We start from the raw sequence: 13782 nt of genomic DNA, 5'->3' as shown, positions 1-13782 counted from the left end.
CATCCTACCTCATGGTAATTTATTTTTAATTTAAGGCCATAATTCATAGCATCACTTCCTGGTAAAGCTTGTTTAATAACTGCCTGGAAGCCTAGAAATCTTTCAGTAAGGGGAAGAAAATATCCGTAGCAAAATATTCTCTGAAGAGCTTAAGCAAACTATTACTCCTGTGCCTTTTGGTCCCGAGACAACCATGACATATGAAACAAATTTGTTCTGTGACAGATAAAAATATAGACATTTATATAAAAATCCAGTCAAGGGACACAAAAACTAAAGAATTATGAAGACTGAACATGATTTAGGCTTGGCTAAATCATTGCAGCGACCATGACCCACTTCGTTCTGTTAATTATTCAACATAGTTTCTAAATTTAATGAATAAGACCCGGACAAGCCTGCAATGTCTGCAGGAAAATTTTGACAGTTAAAAAAAACAAACAGTTTCAAATAAAACTTCAAATTTCCCCAACAACGAAAAAATAACAATTCTGGAACAGCTGGGACTCCACCTCTCCTAAGGAAGATCTGAATGTAAACAGCATTGCGCTGCTAGCGGCTCGTCCTGGGGGCCTTCCCAGGCTGGGTGTTCAGCCTCTAAGGTCTGGGGGTCCCCAGGTCTCTCAGCAGGGGACTGGGGGTCTCCTGGTCTCTCAGCTTGGGGCCGGTGGTCCCCTGGTCTCTTAGCAGGACGGTGGGGGTCGGCTGGCCTCTCAGTAGGGCGGTGGGGGTCGGCTGACCTCTCAGCAGAGGGCTTTGGATCTGCTCGTCTCTCAGCAGGGCTGTCGGAGTCAGGGGGCCTCAGTTGGGAACTGGGGATCCAAAGGTCATTTAGCAGGGGGCTTGGGGTTGGCTGGTCTCTCGGCAGGGAACTGGGAGTCTCGTGGTCTCTCAGCAGGGAACTGGGGGTCGCCTGGTCTCTCAGCAGGGAACTGGGGGTCAGCTGGTCTCTCCACAGGGAACTGGGGGTCGGCTTGTCTCTCAGCAGGGGGCTGGGGGTCACCTGGTCTCTCAGCAGGGGGTTGGGGGTCACCTGGTCGCTCAGCAGGGGGCTGGGGGTCACCTGGTCTCTCAGTAGTGGGCTTGGGGTCCCGAGGTCCCTCAGCAATGGGCTGGGGGTCTTCTGGTCTTTCAGCAGGAGGGTGGAGGTTTCCATTCGAAAGTGAGTGGTAATACCCGGACTGGGAGTCGCTTCCGGTCGCTGTGGTAATAAGAGGGAATTAGCCACCACTACCTGCTGCTGCTGTTGTTCCTCCTCCTCTCCGTCGGAGCAGGGCTCCCACTCTTCCTGGTCCTCGCTCTCTGTTGAACCCTGCACAGCGATCTGGGGAACCATGGTGAACCGCCTCAAAAGTGGAGGCGCCTCCTGCTCCACCTCTTCTCTGGATTGAAGCTGGTAGGTGCCCCGGGCAGGCCTCGGCTGGGTATGGGGGTCTGAGGATGGTTTGAGGAGTAGGGGAGTGGAGGAGGAAGAGGGGCCGGTCACCATGACCCGGGGGCTGCTCTTCTCGTCGGGCTCGTCAAAGCTCACCTCCTGCACTGCCTCCTGTTTCTTGAAGGAGTCGCGACGCTCCGACAGGTTGAGCTTCCTCATCACTACCAGCCTCTCTGAGCGTTGCACGCCGCCCAGGTACCCTCCACCAAGGCGCCCGTGGTCACCCATGGAGCGGAGCCCGCCGCTTAACCCCCCGTCGGCCTCCGCGTCGCCCAGCAGGTCCACCTCGCCGTAGAGCGGCACCTCAAGCGTGTGCCGCCGCGGCGCAAACTGCTTCTTGTCACAGTGGTAGCCACCCGACAGCTTCTCGGCCGACTGCACCCGCTTGAGGAGCGGCGAGCGGGGGTGATCGGTGCAGCGTGGGCGCACCATGTGCCGCACGATGGTGGGCGGCGAAAGGTTTGTGCCGTGGTATGCCTGCAGGGTCTTTGCCAGGCACGGAAGTGGGGAGGGTGAGCGCTGAGGGGAGAGGGGCTGGGGGCAGCAGGAGGAGGCGGGGGAGGAGGAGGTGCACGCGAGTGGTGAAGGTGGGATGCTGCTGGTGGACTTGCGGCGGCCCACCTTGGTGTAGCGCTGGGTGCTTAGCTTGGAGCCCAGGCCGTGCAAGGAGCTGGGCCGGATGTGGGTGGAGGAGGAGCTGGGGGAGTTGGGGCAGGGAGACATGCTCTGTGGGGGGTTGGAGTCTGGAGGGGCAGAGAGGGGAACATACCACTTTAATACATAGGGCCTCTTTAATACAGAGTTACACCTGCAGTCGGTTGCACCAGCAGAACGTAAAGCCGATCATAAGTTCGGGTGTAAAGTCTGCCTTAACCCTACGCTCGACATAGCTAGTATCAAACTAAAAGGTGTTCTAAATTTTGGTTGCACCACCATAACTTAAGTTGTAATGTTACTAGTAGTGCGTAAATTGTACCAGTGTCCCTTTTAATGACGTTTAGATAATTTCAAGCCAATCTTTGACGGCCAACAATGTAAACAGGAAGTACTGGCAAGTTTCCACCTTATCCGAGTGAAGACGCGTTAGCAGTAGCACCCAAATGAGAGGACAAACAAAACAGTTTCAGTCATTTATTCTCTAAAATTTACTTGGACGGTATAGGCGTGAGGTTAAGCTATTTGATGGCGGATTTTATAATAAATAAATAAATATGCTTTGTATGCTATTCGTTGTGTGTGTCGTGAGTTTTTGTCTGAGTTAGCCTCTACCTGGCTATGCATTGCATGAAATGTTGGTTTGTACGTGGGCTCGAGTTGTTTTTATTTGGACCGAGTCACCAACTAGGTTTTGAGAAGACCCGGTGGCAAAATATCTCAGAGCCAAACACACTTGCATCGCTAGACTTAGAGCCGAATTTCGGTTTGTGTTGTGCTGCAGGTCGCTGTCAAGAAGGCCGGTTATTCTCAGTAACTCCGCCCGGCAAAACCGAAATTGCGCATATAAATCAACATCATCATACTGAAGAAATGGATCGATACGGTCACCGACAATCCATTCCCGGCACAAATCATGTGTTGAAACTCCTCTTCCCATTGCTCAAAACGAATAGCCATCACTTGTGTTGAAATCTTTTAACGTATTTAACGGTCTTTATCGTTATTATGGAACTTACACCAGCTAGAGTGGAGGTGTAAAATATAAGTTGTAACTTAGCGTTACGTTGAAACTATCTGCTTGGTGCAACTGCTATTTTTGTTGCGTGTGTAAAGTCGAACGTCTGAGTCTGAGTGGGACCCACTCTGAGCCTGAGTGGGACCTTACGTTCTGCTGGTGCAGCCAGCTGCTGGACACTAGGGCCTCTTTAATCCAAGATTCATACTGGATTTTGATGAACCAAACAAAAACAAATAAAGTTGCAAGCAACCATGACCGTATGACTATGAGTATGGTGGTGGCCTAATGAATACATGATGCTAAACATTATTTGGTGTAATGCCATGTCTCACAGAATAGTTGGTTGAGGTTGGACTTCAACCAGCGAATCCATGGTAATGAGTCCGACGCAATACTACTACACTACATGGACATGTAGACTGCCAATGGCAGATTAGACTATATTTTGAGGAATATAAATCTTCCGTACGTGGAGGTATGGTGAACTTGGTCGGTATGGTAATATGGCACATGACAATCACCTTACATGTTCCTAATGCATATTGTTTCAAAATCCAGTATCAAAGAGACGTTCAGAAAGGCAACTTCAAACAAATGCATCAAATTCGACAGCCGAGCCTACGTGTTTTTGACACAATGTCAGAGCTGTTTAAACATCAGAGATGTTGTAACCGTATGGGTTGCGATTTGAACGTTTTTCATCATGACAAATGGTGCAAGTATAACAAGTTTAATGCATATTGCACCTTCCTACTGGTAATGGAAGCCTGTTGAAATGCTGAACTTCCAGGCCTTGTTATAGCGCCATCCAGGAGTTATTCTGGGAGAGCTTTTGATTATCTTACGCATTTTACAAGCCTGCCACTTTTTATAACTTTTGGAAACAAAAAGTCAGGTTAAAAATTATAAAAAAAAATACTGACAAACAAATTAGGGGTCCTAAGTTTTCCGTAGGACCCCTAATTTCAGGAAAGTATACACACATCACCATTTTCATACTTTGCAATATCTCCATATCAAAAGATGGGGCCCTGCCTTGCTCACCTGTGACCTGGTGGTCAGGGGCGGGGCTCCGGCAGGGAGAGGCGGGGCTTCGGCAGGGTGTGGCCGGGCCGGGGGAGAGGCTGTGGGTGGGAGAGCCAGGCAGACTCTCGCTGGAGGACACGGAGTGGTGTAGGCCGGAGGAGAAGCTGCGGCTGCTGTGCATCACGGTGCTCTGCTTGGAGAGCTTCCTCAGGATGGTGCGACGCCTGAGGAGGAGGAGGAGGAGGAGGGAAGTAAGGTTAGGGTTCTGTGTTTGATCCCAATGGTCCACAGTCTAGCTGAAGGCATCTTTGAGATAGATTGCCCTAACCCCTTAGGGCTTATTAAACATTCATACAAAATCATTGGCTAAAAGCGACCAGAAGAACAATAATAATAATAGCAAATATAGTTGAAAGCAACCATGATGGGGACTTACTGTATGACGAGTATGGTGGAGGCCTAATGAATACATGATGGTAAACAATCATTTGATGTCATGCCATGTCTAACAGAAGACCCCATGTTCATGAGTCCAACATAATCCCACAACACTTCATGGACTGCCAAGGGTAGATCTAAGTATATCTTTTTTAAATAGAAGTCTTCCATGCATGGATGTGTGGTGTGCTTGGTAGGAATGGTTATATTGCATTAGTATGCCTTAAAAACTTGTTAACCGGAAGATAACATATTAAAACAATCACCAACCATGTTTCTAAAGCATACTCCGTCAAAACCCACTGACAAAACAGACATTTGAGTTAACTAGTTTTGAATGGGTCCCGGAGTGTAAAAGAAAAAAGATTTGGATCAGCTCACCAACAAGAGCAGGCTCTTTCAGCTCCAAAACGGCTCTTCATATTACCACTTATACCTTTTATAATTCAGCCAAATGTAGCCCGTTTTGACTTATGATACCTATGAGTAGGCCTATATATCACTTCAATTATTCAATACATCCTTTTGTATGTAATCTTTAAATTACACTCCTCCTGCCATCTAGGCCACAATTATTTAACAAATTGTATTATTTATATTATTATTTTATTTTAGATTAGTTTGTACCTTTAACCCAAGAAGTTAAAGGTGCCGTGAACTGAGCCCTCTTGGATGCCGGGCTGAAAGAACTTTTGTTCCACTACGACGTCTTTCAGCTGCCCACCCCTCCTTCCCCTGCAAAAAATAATAAAATAAAACGGCTAATAAAACGCTTGAGGTGGCATTTTGAAAAGAGTAAACGTATATTTTATTAGTACATGGTATAAAGATAATTATGAACCGTTGATTGATATCCACAATTTTTTTGCAGAGACTTATTCCTGTTCCCCACTTGTATTGGAGTGAACGGAGTTATCTACTTCTTGGCCCCATGAATTGAGCGACCTGTCCACAGCCGCTAAAACAACTGCAATACCAGGCTTGGCCGCTGAGCACTGGTGGATTGCCGAAGTATATACTGCTCCTGGGGGCCTGGTTGCATCATGGACCTTAAAGAAAGGACAGCGAACTAAAACATGGCCGCCCATTCATTCCTATGAAAACTGCTCAATGGCGCAGGGCAACATCAAGGAGAGATTTGCTTCCACATCATGGGCGCCTAGCCACTCCCTAGCGCATGACTTGCCGGATTCAGAAATAATATTCTCGTAGCATTGTTAGCATTGTAGCATCATAAGCGAGAGGTCTGAGCGAGCACAGTCGCATTGTTTACCGACCTTGGAAGTATAAGTTAATCCCTCCGATGATTCTCTATATGTGATCTTTAAATTACACTCCTTCTGCCATCTGGACAACAATTATTATTCAAAAATTATTATGCCGGGCCGAAACAACATTTGTTTCACTACGACTCCTTTCAGCTGCCAACCCCTCCTTCTCCTGCAAAAAATACATAAATAAAATAAAACGCTTGAGGTGGCGTTTTGAAAAGAGAAAACTTACATTTTATTAGTACATGATATAAATATAATTACGAGCCTTTGATTGATATCCACAATTATTTTGCGGCGATACATTCCTGTTCCCCACTTGTATTGGAGTGAACGGGGACATCTACTTCAGGGACTCCAGAAGATTGCGGAAGTATGCACTGCTCCTGGGGGCCTGGGTTGCATGCATACACCTGTCAGTCAGTCACTGCACACACGCATAGCATGCAAGGAGCACCCGTAGCGCGGAGATCTTCATATCATTCTGACTAGTCAAACTCTATATAAAAAATTTAAAACATCTCGCGTTCGGCAGCCGAGTCCCATCGTTCACTTAAAAGAGCCGACTCTTTGAACCGGCCCGTTCGCGACCGACCCATCACTACATCTGATGTCAGACTTTTATTTTGACGGACAAGCGTGAAAGACTTACAGTAGGCTAGCCATTGCCATGGTAACTGGCTGGCTGTCTGGGCAGTAATGATGGATTCAATGATTATTTTCCTTGATTCAGTTCGCGTCGATCAGTTCGCCAAGAAGAGTCGTTCAGAATCGTTTGTTTGTTTGTTCGTTCAGTCGAGTTTCCGGTAGCAGTGAATCGAATCATGGAATGCATGTTCTCAGCTGAGTCAGTCAGACTCTGCTCCTCCCTCGTTCTCATTCTCAAACGATCATGGAAGTCCAAACACAGCGGGATGGGGGGTGTAGTGGATTATTGGATGTTTAACATATCAGCAAGATAATAGACTTAATAGGCTTAGTGACGCTCGCTCACTAAGCCTCTTCCCTCTTCATCACTCACAGGCAGTGAACGAACAGCGAGTCAGCCAGTCAGCGGGTCTGGGAGGAGTCGAGTCTGAGAACGAACGAGACGAACGAGAGAGAAGAATCAGTTCGGTTCGGCCTCCTTTTGTCAAGGCCGGGTTTACATGGACACTTCTGATCTGATTAGAATTGGAAGAACAGCTCAATCTGAATAAAAATATCATATATACGCCTCAACCGGAATACTGTTCAGAGAAAATCTCTCTCCTGCTGGGCGTTCATTAAAAGCAAAAACATAAAAGATGTCCATTATGTCGCCGCCGTATGCCATATAAACAATTCGGATCACATGATAGGAATAGATCTATTCCGAATAGAAATCTATTCTGATCAGAAATGTTTATGCAAACATGACTACATCTGATATCAGATTTTTATTTTGACGTGCGTGAAAGACGTATAGTATATAGCCATTGCAACTTGCTGGCTGTCTAGTGTTACGTGTTAAAATGGCAGCAAAGGCAGACAGAGAGTCATGGATGAGTTTCGAATATTTATCTACAACTTCAGCATCAAGGTTTGTTATTATTCACAAAGTTACACCATTTTTTCCCTCTACCCTAAACACAGGGAGTGAAGAGACGTCCAAACGATCCAAAAATAAGGTGTCCACGAGAGCGGAGGGAGTGAAGAGACGTCCAACCGATATGGCATCCACGGGTTCGGATAGAGTCAAGCCGCCCCCCTTCCGTAATTCTCTGCGCTATATATCGCATGCAATCAGGAATAGGCCAATCAACAATCACTAACCACGCATGCTGATCTGATGATTGACAAAAATAAATTAGATTACCTTATGACCGCAAATAAAATACAGAATCATGTCAAAATAAAACAAAACAATGTAGAAATAAAGTATAAATGTAGGTTCATTACACCTTCCCCCTTAAAGGGAACATTTTGAGACAGGTCTATCTACAATTTCAACATCTCAACACCGAGATAGACAATCAGCAATAATATTATCTTTACCCTTGATATGCTTGATTACCATGTCATACTCTTGCAAAATTAAACTCCAGTTTAACAATCTTCTGTTTTTGTTTCTCATCTTACTCAAAAACACTAAGGGATTATGATCTGTGTATACAATGAGGGGTTTCTGACCTGTACATAAATAAACATCAAAATGTTGCAGTGCTAGAATCAAAGCTAATAGCTCTTTCTCAATTGTTGAATAGTTGATCTGATGCCGGTTGAACTTCTTGGAAAAGTATGCAACAGGATGCTCAACATTGTCACTCTCATCATGTTGTAACAACACAGCCCCAGCGGCATCATCACTAGCATCTACGGCCACTGAAAAATGGTTTACTAAAATCAGGAGACTGGAGTACAGGATAATTACATAACATGGACTTCAGTTTGTCAAATGCATTTTGGCAAGATTCGTTCCAGACAAAATTCTCTCTATTCTTGAGCAAGTTTGTTAATGGCAAGGCGACTTCAGCAAAGTTCTTACAGAACTTGCGATAATACCCCACCATTCCCAAGAATCGCCTCAGGGCTTTCTTACCCGTGGGAGCAGCAAAAGCCATAATTGTCTGAACCTCATTGTCTGAATCAACAGGCACCACCTGACCTTGGCCAATAACGTGTCCAAGATAAGTAACATGGGCACATCCAAATTCGCTCTTGGACAAATTAACTGTTAAGTTGGCCTCTGACAGGTTCTCAAACAGTCTTCCTACATCCTCCAGATGATTCTCCCAAGTCTCATTCCCAGTCACTAAATCATCAATGTAAGCACTGGTGTTGGGCAAATCTTTGATCACAGAATGAATCATTCTTTGGAATGTGGCTGGCGAATTCTTCATTCCAAATGGGAGAACATTGTATTCGTACAGCCCAGAAGGTGTGACGAAAGCAGAGATTTCTCTACCACATTCAGTTAATGGAACACACCAATAACCTTTCAACAGATCAATCTTAGTGAGGAACTTTGACTGCCCTACTTTGTCAACACAATCATCAACCCTTGGGATTGGAAAAGCATCAGTCTTGCTAACAGCATTAACTTTACTATAGTCAGTACAAAATCTTGTACTGCCATCAGGCTTTGGTACAAGCACATGTAACCCAGGGTTGCATAACACCTTTTAATTTAAACAGAATTTATTCAAAACCCAGTAGAATAGTTGTCACTTTTCAGAAAGAAATACATGGCTTGTATATTGTCGTTTTAAATAGTGACACAAAAAGTAATAGAGACATTTAAGAGGAAGGTACTGAAAATAAGTGCATTTATTTTATGATAACTGATTAATATGGTGTGATTTGTTAAATCACCTGTCAATTAAAATAGATCGCTTGGCAACTGTTCTGGCTCAGTAGCCAATAAGAAGTTAGACACGCCTCTTCTAACCGCCAGTAGACGGCAGTTACGGTGATTCGTCCTTTTCGGGACGAGCCACAGAAGAGAGAGATCGTGAGCAACTATTTTTAAACAGTTGGCTACATGAACAGAGATTCCCCGCGTCACTAAAAGTCCCGAAAAGCCCACACCGTGATTTCGAAACCCTTGGTTAGCCTTCCGTGTAAATATTAGATTTAGAATTGGGCTTTTAGTGTGGTAAACAGCACGCTAACTAGACGCTACTAGCTGCTAACTAGCCGCAGCTAACGTTTTTTTCTAACGTTTTTTTCTAACGTTCTTGCATAGTGCGCAGTGACACTGCACGTGACGTGCCGTGACTGATCTGGGGGAGGGGATGTGAGGCCCGTTGCTGGTCTGCCGGCAGACTGTAGCTTTAGCGGTGGGTTGAGCATTTTTTCCACTGTGTGATGTTGCCGTGTGTTGATGTGTCAGTGATGCTGCTAGATGTGTTTATTTGCCTTATGGTGAAAAACAATATGAGCTGTAAAGCTGTGAGTTAATGGTGCTAGTTTTGAAATGATAAATTCTTCCAGTGATCTATAGCTTGCTGAGTATATTAACTACAGAAAGAAAATACAACTTAAATGTTTTTTTGAAGTGGTTTATTTAGAGTTAAGTGTCAATCATTTATGTTTTAAACTGTGTTAAGTTACCTAGAATATGATATTATTTATAGAAAATTAACTGAAATGTATAAGATAGACAGACTAATAATGAGTCTTTTGGCTTTGTTGTCAAGGCCGGGTTTTTTTGTGTGGATCGAAAAAAGATATTGAACCCTGGAACGTCTGTATCCTGCTCGCCCTCCCTGGGGTCCCGCAGCGGTGTGCAGACTGGCGAGCTACCCCATCAGAGCGATCCTATTGGACAACAATAAGGCAAATTCGAATCGTTTCTGCAGCATTGTAGGAACAAGAGACTGAATTATTTAGATATTGTGTTGTTCACATGGACTGAGACAGATCGAACCCTTAGAATAGGCTGATCTCATTTTTTACTGTGTTTTATTAGTGTAATTGAAATGTGTTATTTAGGGATGTTTTAAGTATTCAGATGTATTTTGAAACCTGTGTAAGTTTTATTTGAAAGGGTTGACTCTTAGTGACCTAAAATAAGGGTGTAAATAAGAAAGGTGTTAGTGATCATTTTAATCCTTTCCACATTTTATTTTAAATAATTGTAGGTATAATTGTTCCGTTTATCATTTTTCCTACTTAAATAAATAAAACCAAAAGGTAAGAGAGAAAAACAGCTTTGAAAATTCTCTTACTTTTGAAATATATCTGAAATATATATATGTTTCCGTGTGTCATTTCTGGTGCAGACAGTTACCATATCTCTCCTTAACGAACCTTAGAATCTTCTGGTAGTCTGGCCCATATATTGATTATTGATTGTAAACTAGTAGCAGTGTTCATTAAAAGACACCAGGTACCGGTTACACACACATGGCGAACTCCAATTGGAGTGTGATGGCTGAATGACGCCGTGCTTTAACATGCAAACCACTTCCTCTTCAGCTAAATTACATTTCTCAGGACTCATCCTATATGGATGTTGTTTGATTGGTTGAGCGTCACTTACGTCAACATCATGGACTGCTACATGGGTTCTCTTAGGAACATCAGGAAACAAATCTTGATACTTGAGCACCAAGTCCCTCATTTGAGCTTGTTTCTAAGGGTCTAAATGTGCCATTTTCACATCAAGGTTCTGCAAAATCTCAGAATTGGTCAATTTACAAGGAATGACTTCAGGTTTGATGGAGGGTTCCTCCTCCTGACAATGGTAATCTACAGAACTCTCATCCTGGCTAACAACTGAGACAGCCTGTATAGCTCTGTCATGGTAGCGTTTGAACATGTTGATGTGGCACAACTGCCTTGGCTTTCTCCTATCTGGAGTTGTCACAATGTAATTGAGGTCGCTAACCTTAGAATAGATTTCATAGGGACCATAAAATCTTGCCTGCAGAGGATTGGACTGCAGGGGGAACAAAACAAGTACTCTTTCTCCGGGCTTAAATGTCCTGGTCCTAGCCTTGCGGTCATACCAAGTTTTAATTTTCTCTTGAGTTGCCACAAGATTATCCTTGGCTAGCGCACAGGCTCTATGAAGTCTCTCTTTGAAATTCAGGACGTAATCCAACAGATTGACATGAGTATCTTTGTTAGTCCACTGCTCACTCAGCAGGGCCAACGCTCCTTTTACCTGGTGTCCAAAAAACAGCTCAAAAGGGCTGTAGCCAAGAGACTCTTGAATTGACTCCCTAGCCGCAAACAACAACAAATGAACTCCTTCATCCCAGTCCTTCTTATTCTCATAGCAGTACGTCCTAATCATGGTTTTGAGAGTGGCCCGGAATTTTTCCAACGACCCTTGACTCTCAGGATGATAGGCACTTGAAGTGATCTGTCTAATTCCTAGCTGATAAATAACCTGCTGAAACATTCCGGAGGTAAAATTACTACCCTGATCAGATTGGATCTCCTTAGGCAGATCAAAAACGAAGTGAAAATCTTAATCAAGGCCCTAGAAATAGTAACTGCTTTGATATTTCTAAGTGGAATTGCTTCAGGGCACCTCGTTGAGGCACACATGATAGTCAGCATGTTATCATTTCCAGTTCTCGTCCTGGGTAAAGGTCCTACACAATCCACAATAACCCTGGAGAAAGGTTCACCAAAGGCTGGGATAGGTTTCAATGGTGCTACAGGAGGGTCTAACTGGTGTTTACCCACCACTTGACAAGTGTGGCATGTGCGACAGAAGGTTGCAACATCTTTGCGCAAACCTGGCCAAAAGAATTGCTTCATTATCTTGTTAACAGTCTTGTTAACACCAAGATGTATGTCCTTCCTGTAAACTTTAGGTACGACAACCTGATTGACGACTGCCCAATCTTCACTGGCAGGAATATCAGGCAGACGCCATTTCCGCATCAAAACCCCATCTTTAAGGTAATAACCAACTGGTACTTTGACAATTTCGTCATCTGGGAGAGCTTTTTCTCTCAATTCAGCAATCTCGGGATCACTGCTTTGCTCAGTGATCAACTGCTTTCTTGACAAAGATAAATCATCAGACACTTGTAAATCGTTCCCAGCGTCTTGTGGTGACTTACTACTGTACTTCTCAAAGACTGTACTAAGAAAAGTATCTGACAACTCATCAAAACCTGAACACTTACTAGAGCCACTATCTGACCACTGCTCTGAATGATCATGGTCTTGATTTAACAAAGTGCTAGATTGCACAGAGTCCTCCTCTTCTTTTGCCTTTTTGGCCATAGCTCGAGTCACTGCACATGAAGGGAAAATCTCAATGTCTAAATTAGACTCATCTTCAGTGCTCAGCTTAGAGGTTAACTGAACCGAGGGGACGACTTTCCCACCAGCTAGGTCGTTGCCGAGTAAAAGAGAAATACCTTTGATAGGGAGGCTGGACATAAGTCCCACTTTAACTTGTCCTGTTACTAAGACTGACTTCAGAAACACAGAGTGCAGAGGTACAGTCACAATCCTCCCCTCAATACCCTGAACAAGAATGAAGTCACCCATTTCAGTGTCTTCATTTCCACAGGAGGGCAATGCGTCTCTTAACAAAAGCGACTGGGAAGCCCCAGTATCGCGGAGAATTCGAATGGGTTGAGGAGCAGAATCTTCACTTGGAGAAACAAATCCCTCAGACACGAAACGAAGGAACTCTTCCCTCAGAAGATCAGACGACTCAGTTCTTTTAGCATTGTCAGGACAAAATGATTCCATTGAACCACACTCAATAGGCATTTCTGTCAAAGCGTTAGGCGAGGCCCTTTTTTTCCCGCTTTCTTCTAAGAGTTAGGCACTCAGACAAAACATGACCTGGTTTCTCACCTCTTTATTATGAGCAAATTCAACATATGTCTGGTTATCAGCCTTTCTGAGACCACGAAATGTCTGCCTATATGCCTCTGTATGTTGGATCCTCTCCCTTCCAGGGTTCTTAAGGAACTTCTTCCCACGGTGGGGCCTGCAATCCTCTCGCTTATGAATCTCTCGTTTTCAACAGGAATTGTTCCTTCCAATTTCAAGGCTGCTGTGATAAAACCGCTACTCAAAAAGCCTGGCCTAGATCCTGAATTAGTCAAGAACTATCGGCCTATATCGAATCTGCCCTTCCTGTCCAAGGTACAGGAAAGGATTGGAGCAAAGCAAATCGTTGATTATCTGACGATGAACAATCTCTTCGAACCTTTCCAGTCGGGGTTCAGGAATTTCCACTCAACTGAAACTGCTATTACAAGAGTTGTAAATGACATCCTTCTTGCTTTGGATAAAAATACATACTCAATGCTTGTGCTGCTGGACCTGAGCGCTGCGTTCGATACGATCGACCACAGTACTCTTCTTCACCGTCTTGAGCACTATGTTGGTTTCGGGGGTACGGCTCTTGGTTGGCTTGAATCGTACCTCACAGATAGAACCCAATTTGTGCTTCATGAGGGTTCAGAATCAAAGCACTGTAAATTACGCTT

General features: G+C 44.3%; 1 protein-coding gene across 1 annotated transcript in view; it reads right to left on the bottom strand.

Moving 5' to 3' along the window:
- Positions 1 to 517: 517 nt before the first annotated feature.
- Positions 518 to 13782, bottom strand: part of LOC130392745 (microtubule-associated serine/threonine-protein kinase 3-like) — a 145165-nt gene continuing 131900 nt past the window's right edge. Inside the window, exons 20-21 of the mRNA XM_056603254.1 lie at positions 4155 to 4360; positions 518 to 2178 (exon numbers count right to left, since the gene is read on the bottom strand). Of these exons, the coding sequence (XP_056459229.1) occupies positions 518 to 2178; positions 4155 to 4360 (1867 nt within the window). The remainder of the gene's footprint in view (positions 2179 to 4154; positions 4361 to 13782) is intronic.

This window comes from Gadus chalcogrammus, chromosome 12, assembly GCF_026213295.1.
Source record: "Gadus chalcogrammus isolate NIFS_2021 chromosome 12, NIFS_Gcha_1.0, whole genome shotgun sequence".
In the NCBI taxonomy this organism is placed as follows: domain Eukaryota; kingdom Metazoa; phylum Chordata; class Actinopteri; order Gadiformes; family Gadidae; genus Gadus; species Gadus chalcogrammus.
Note: the sequence above shows the minus strand (reverse complement) of the source record. Positions and strands in the feature narration are given on the sequence as shown.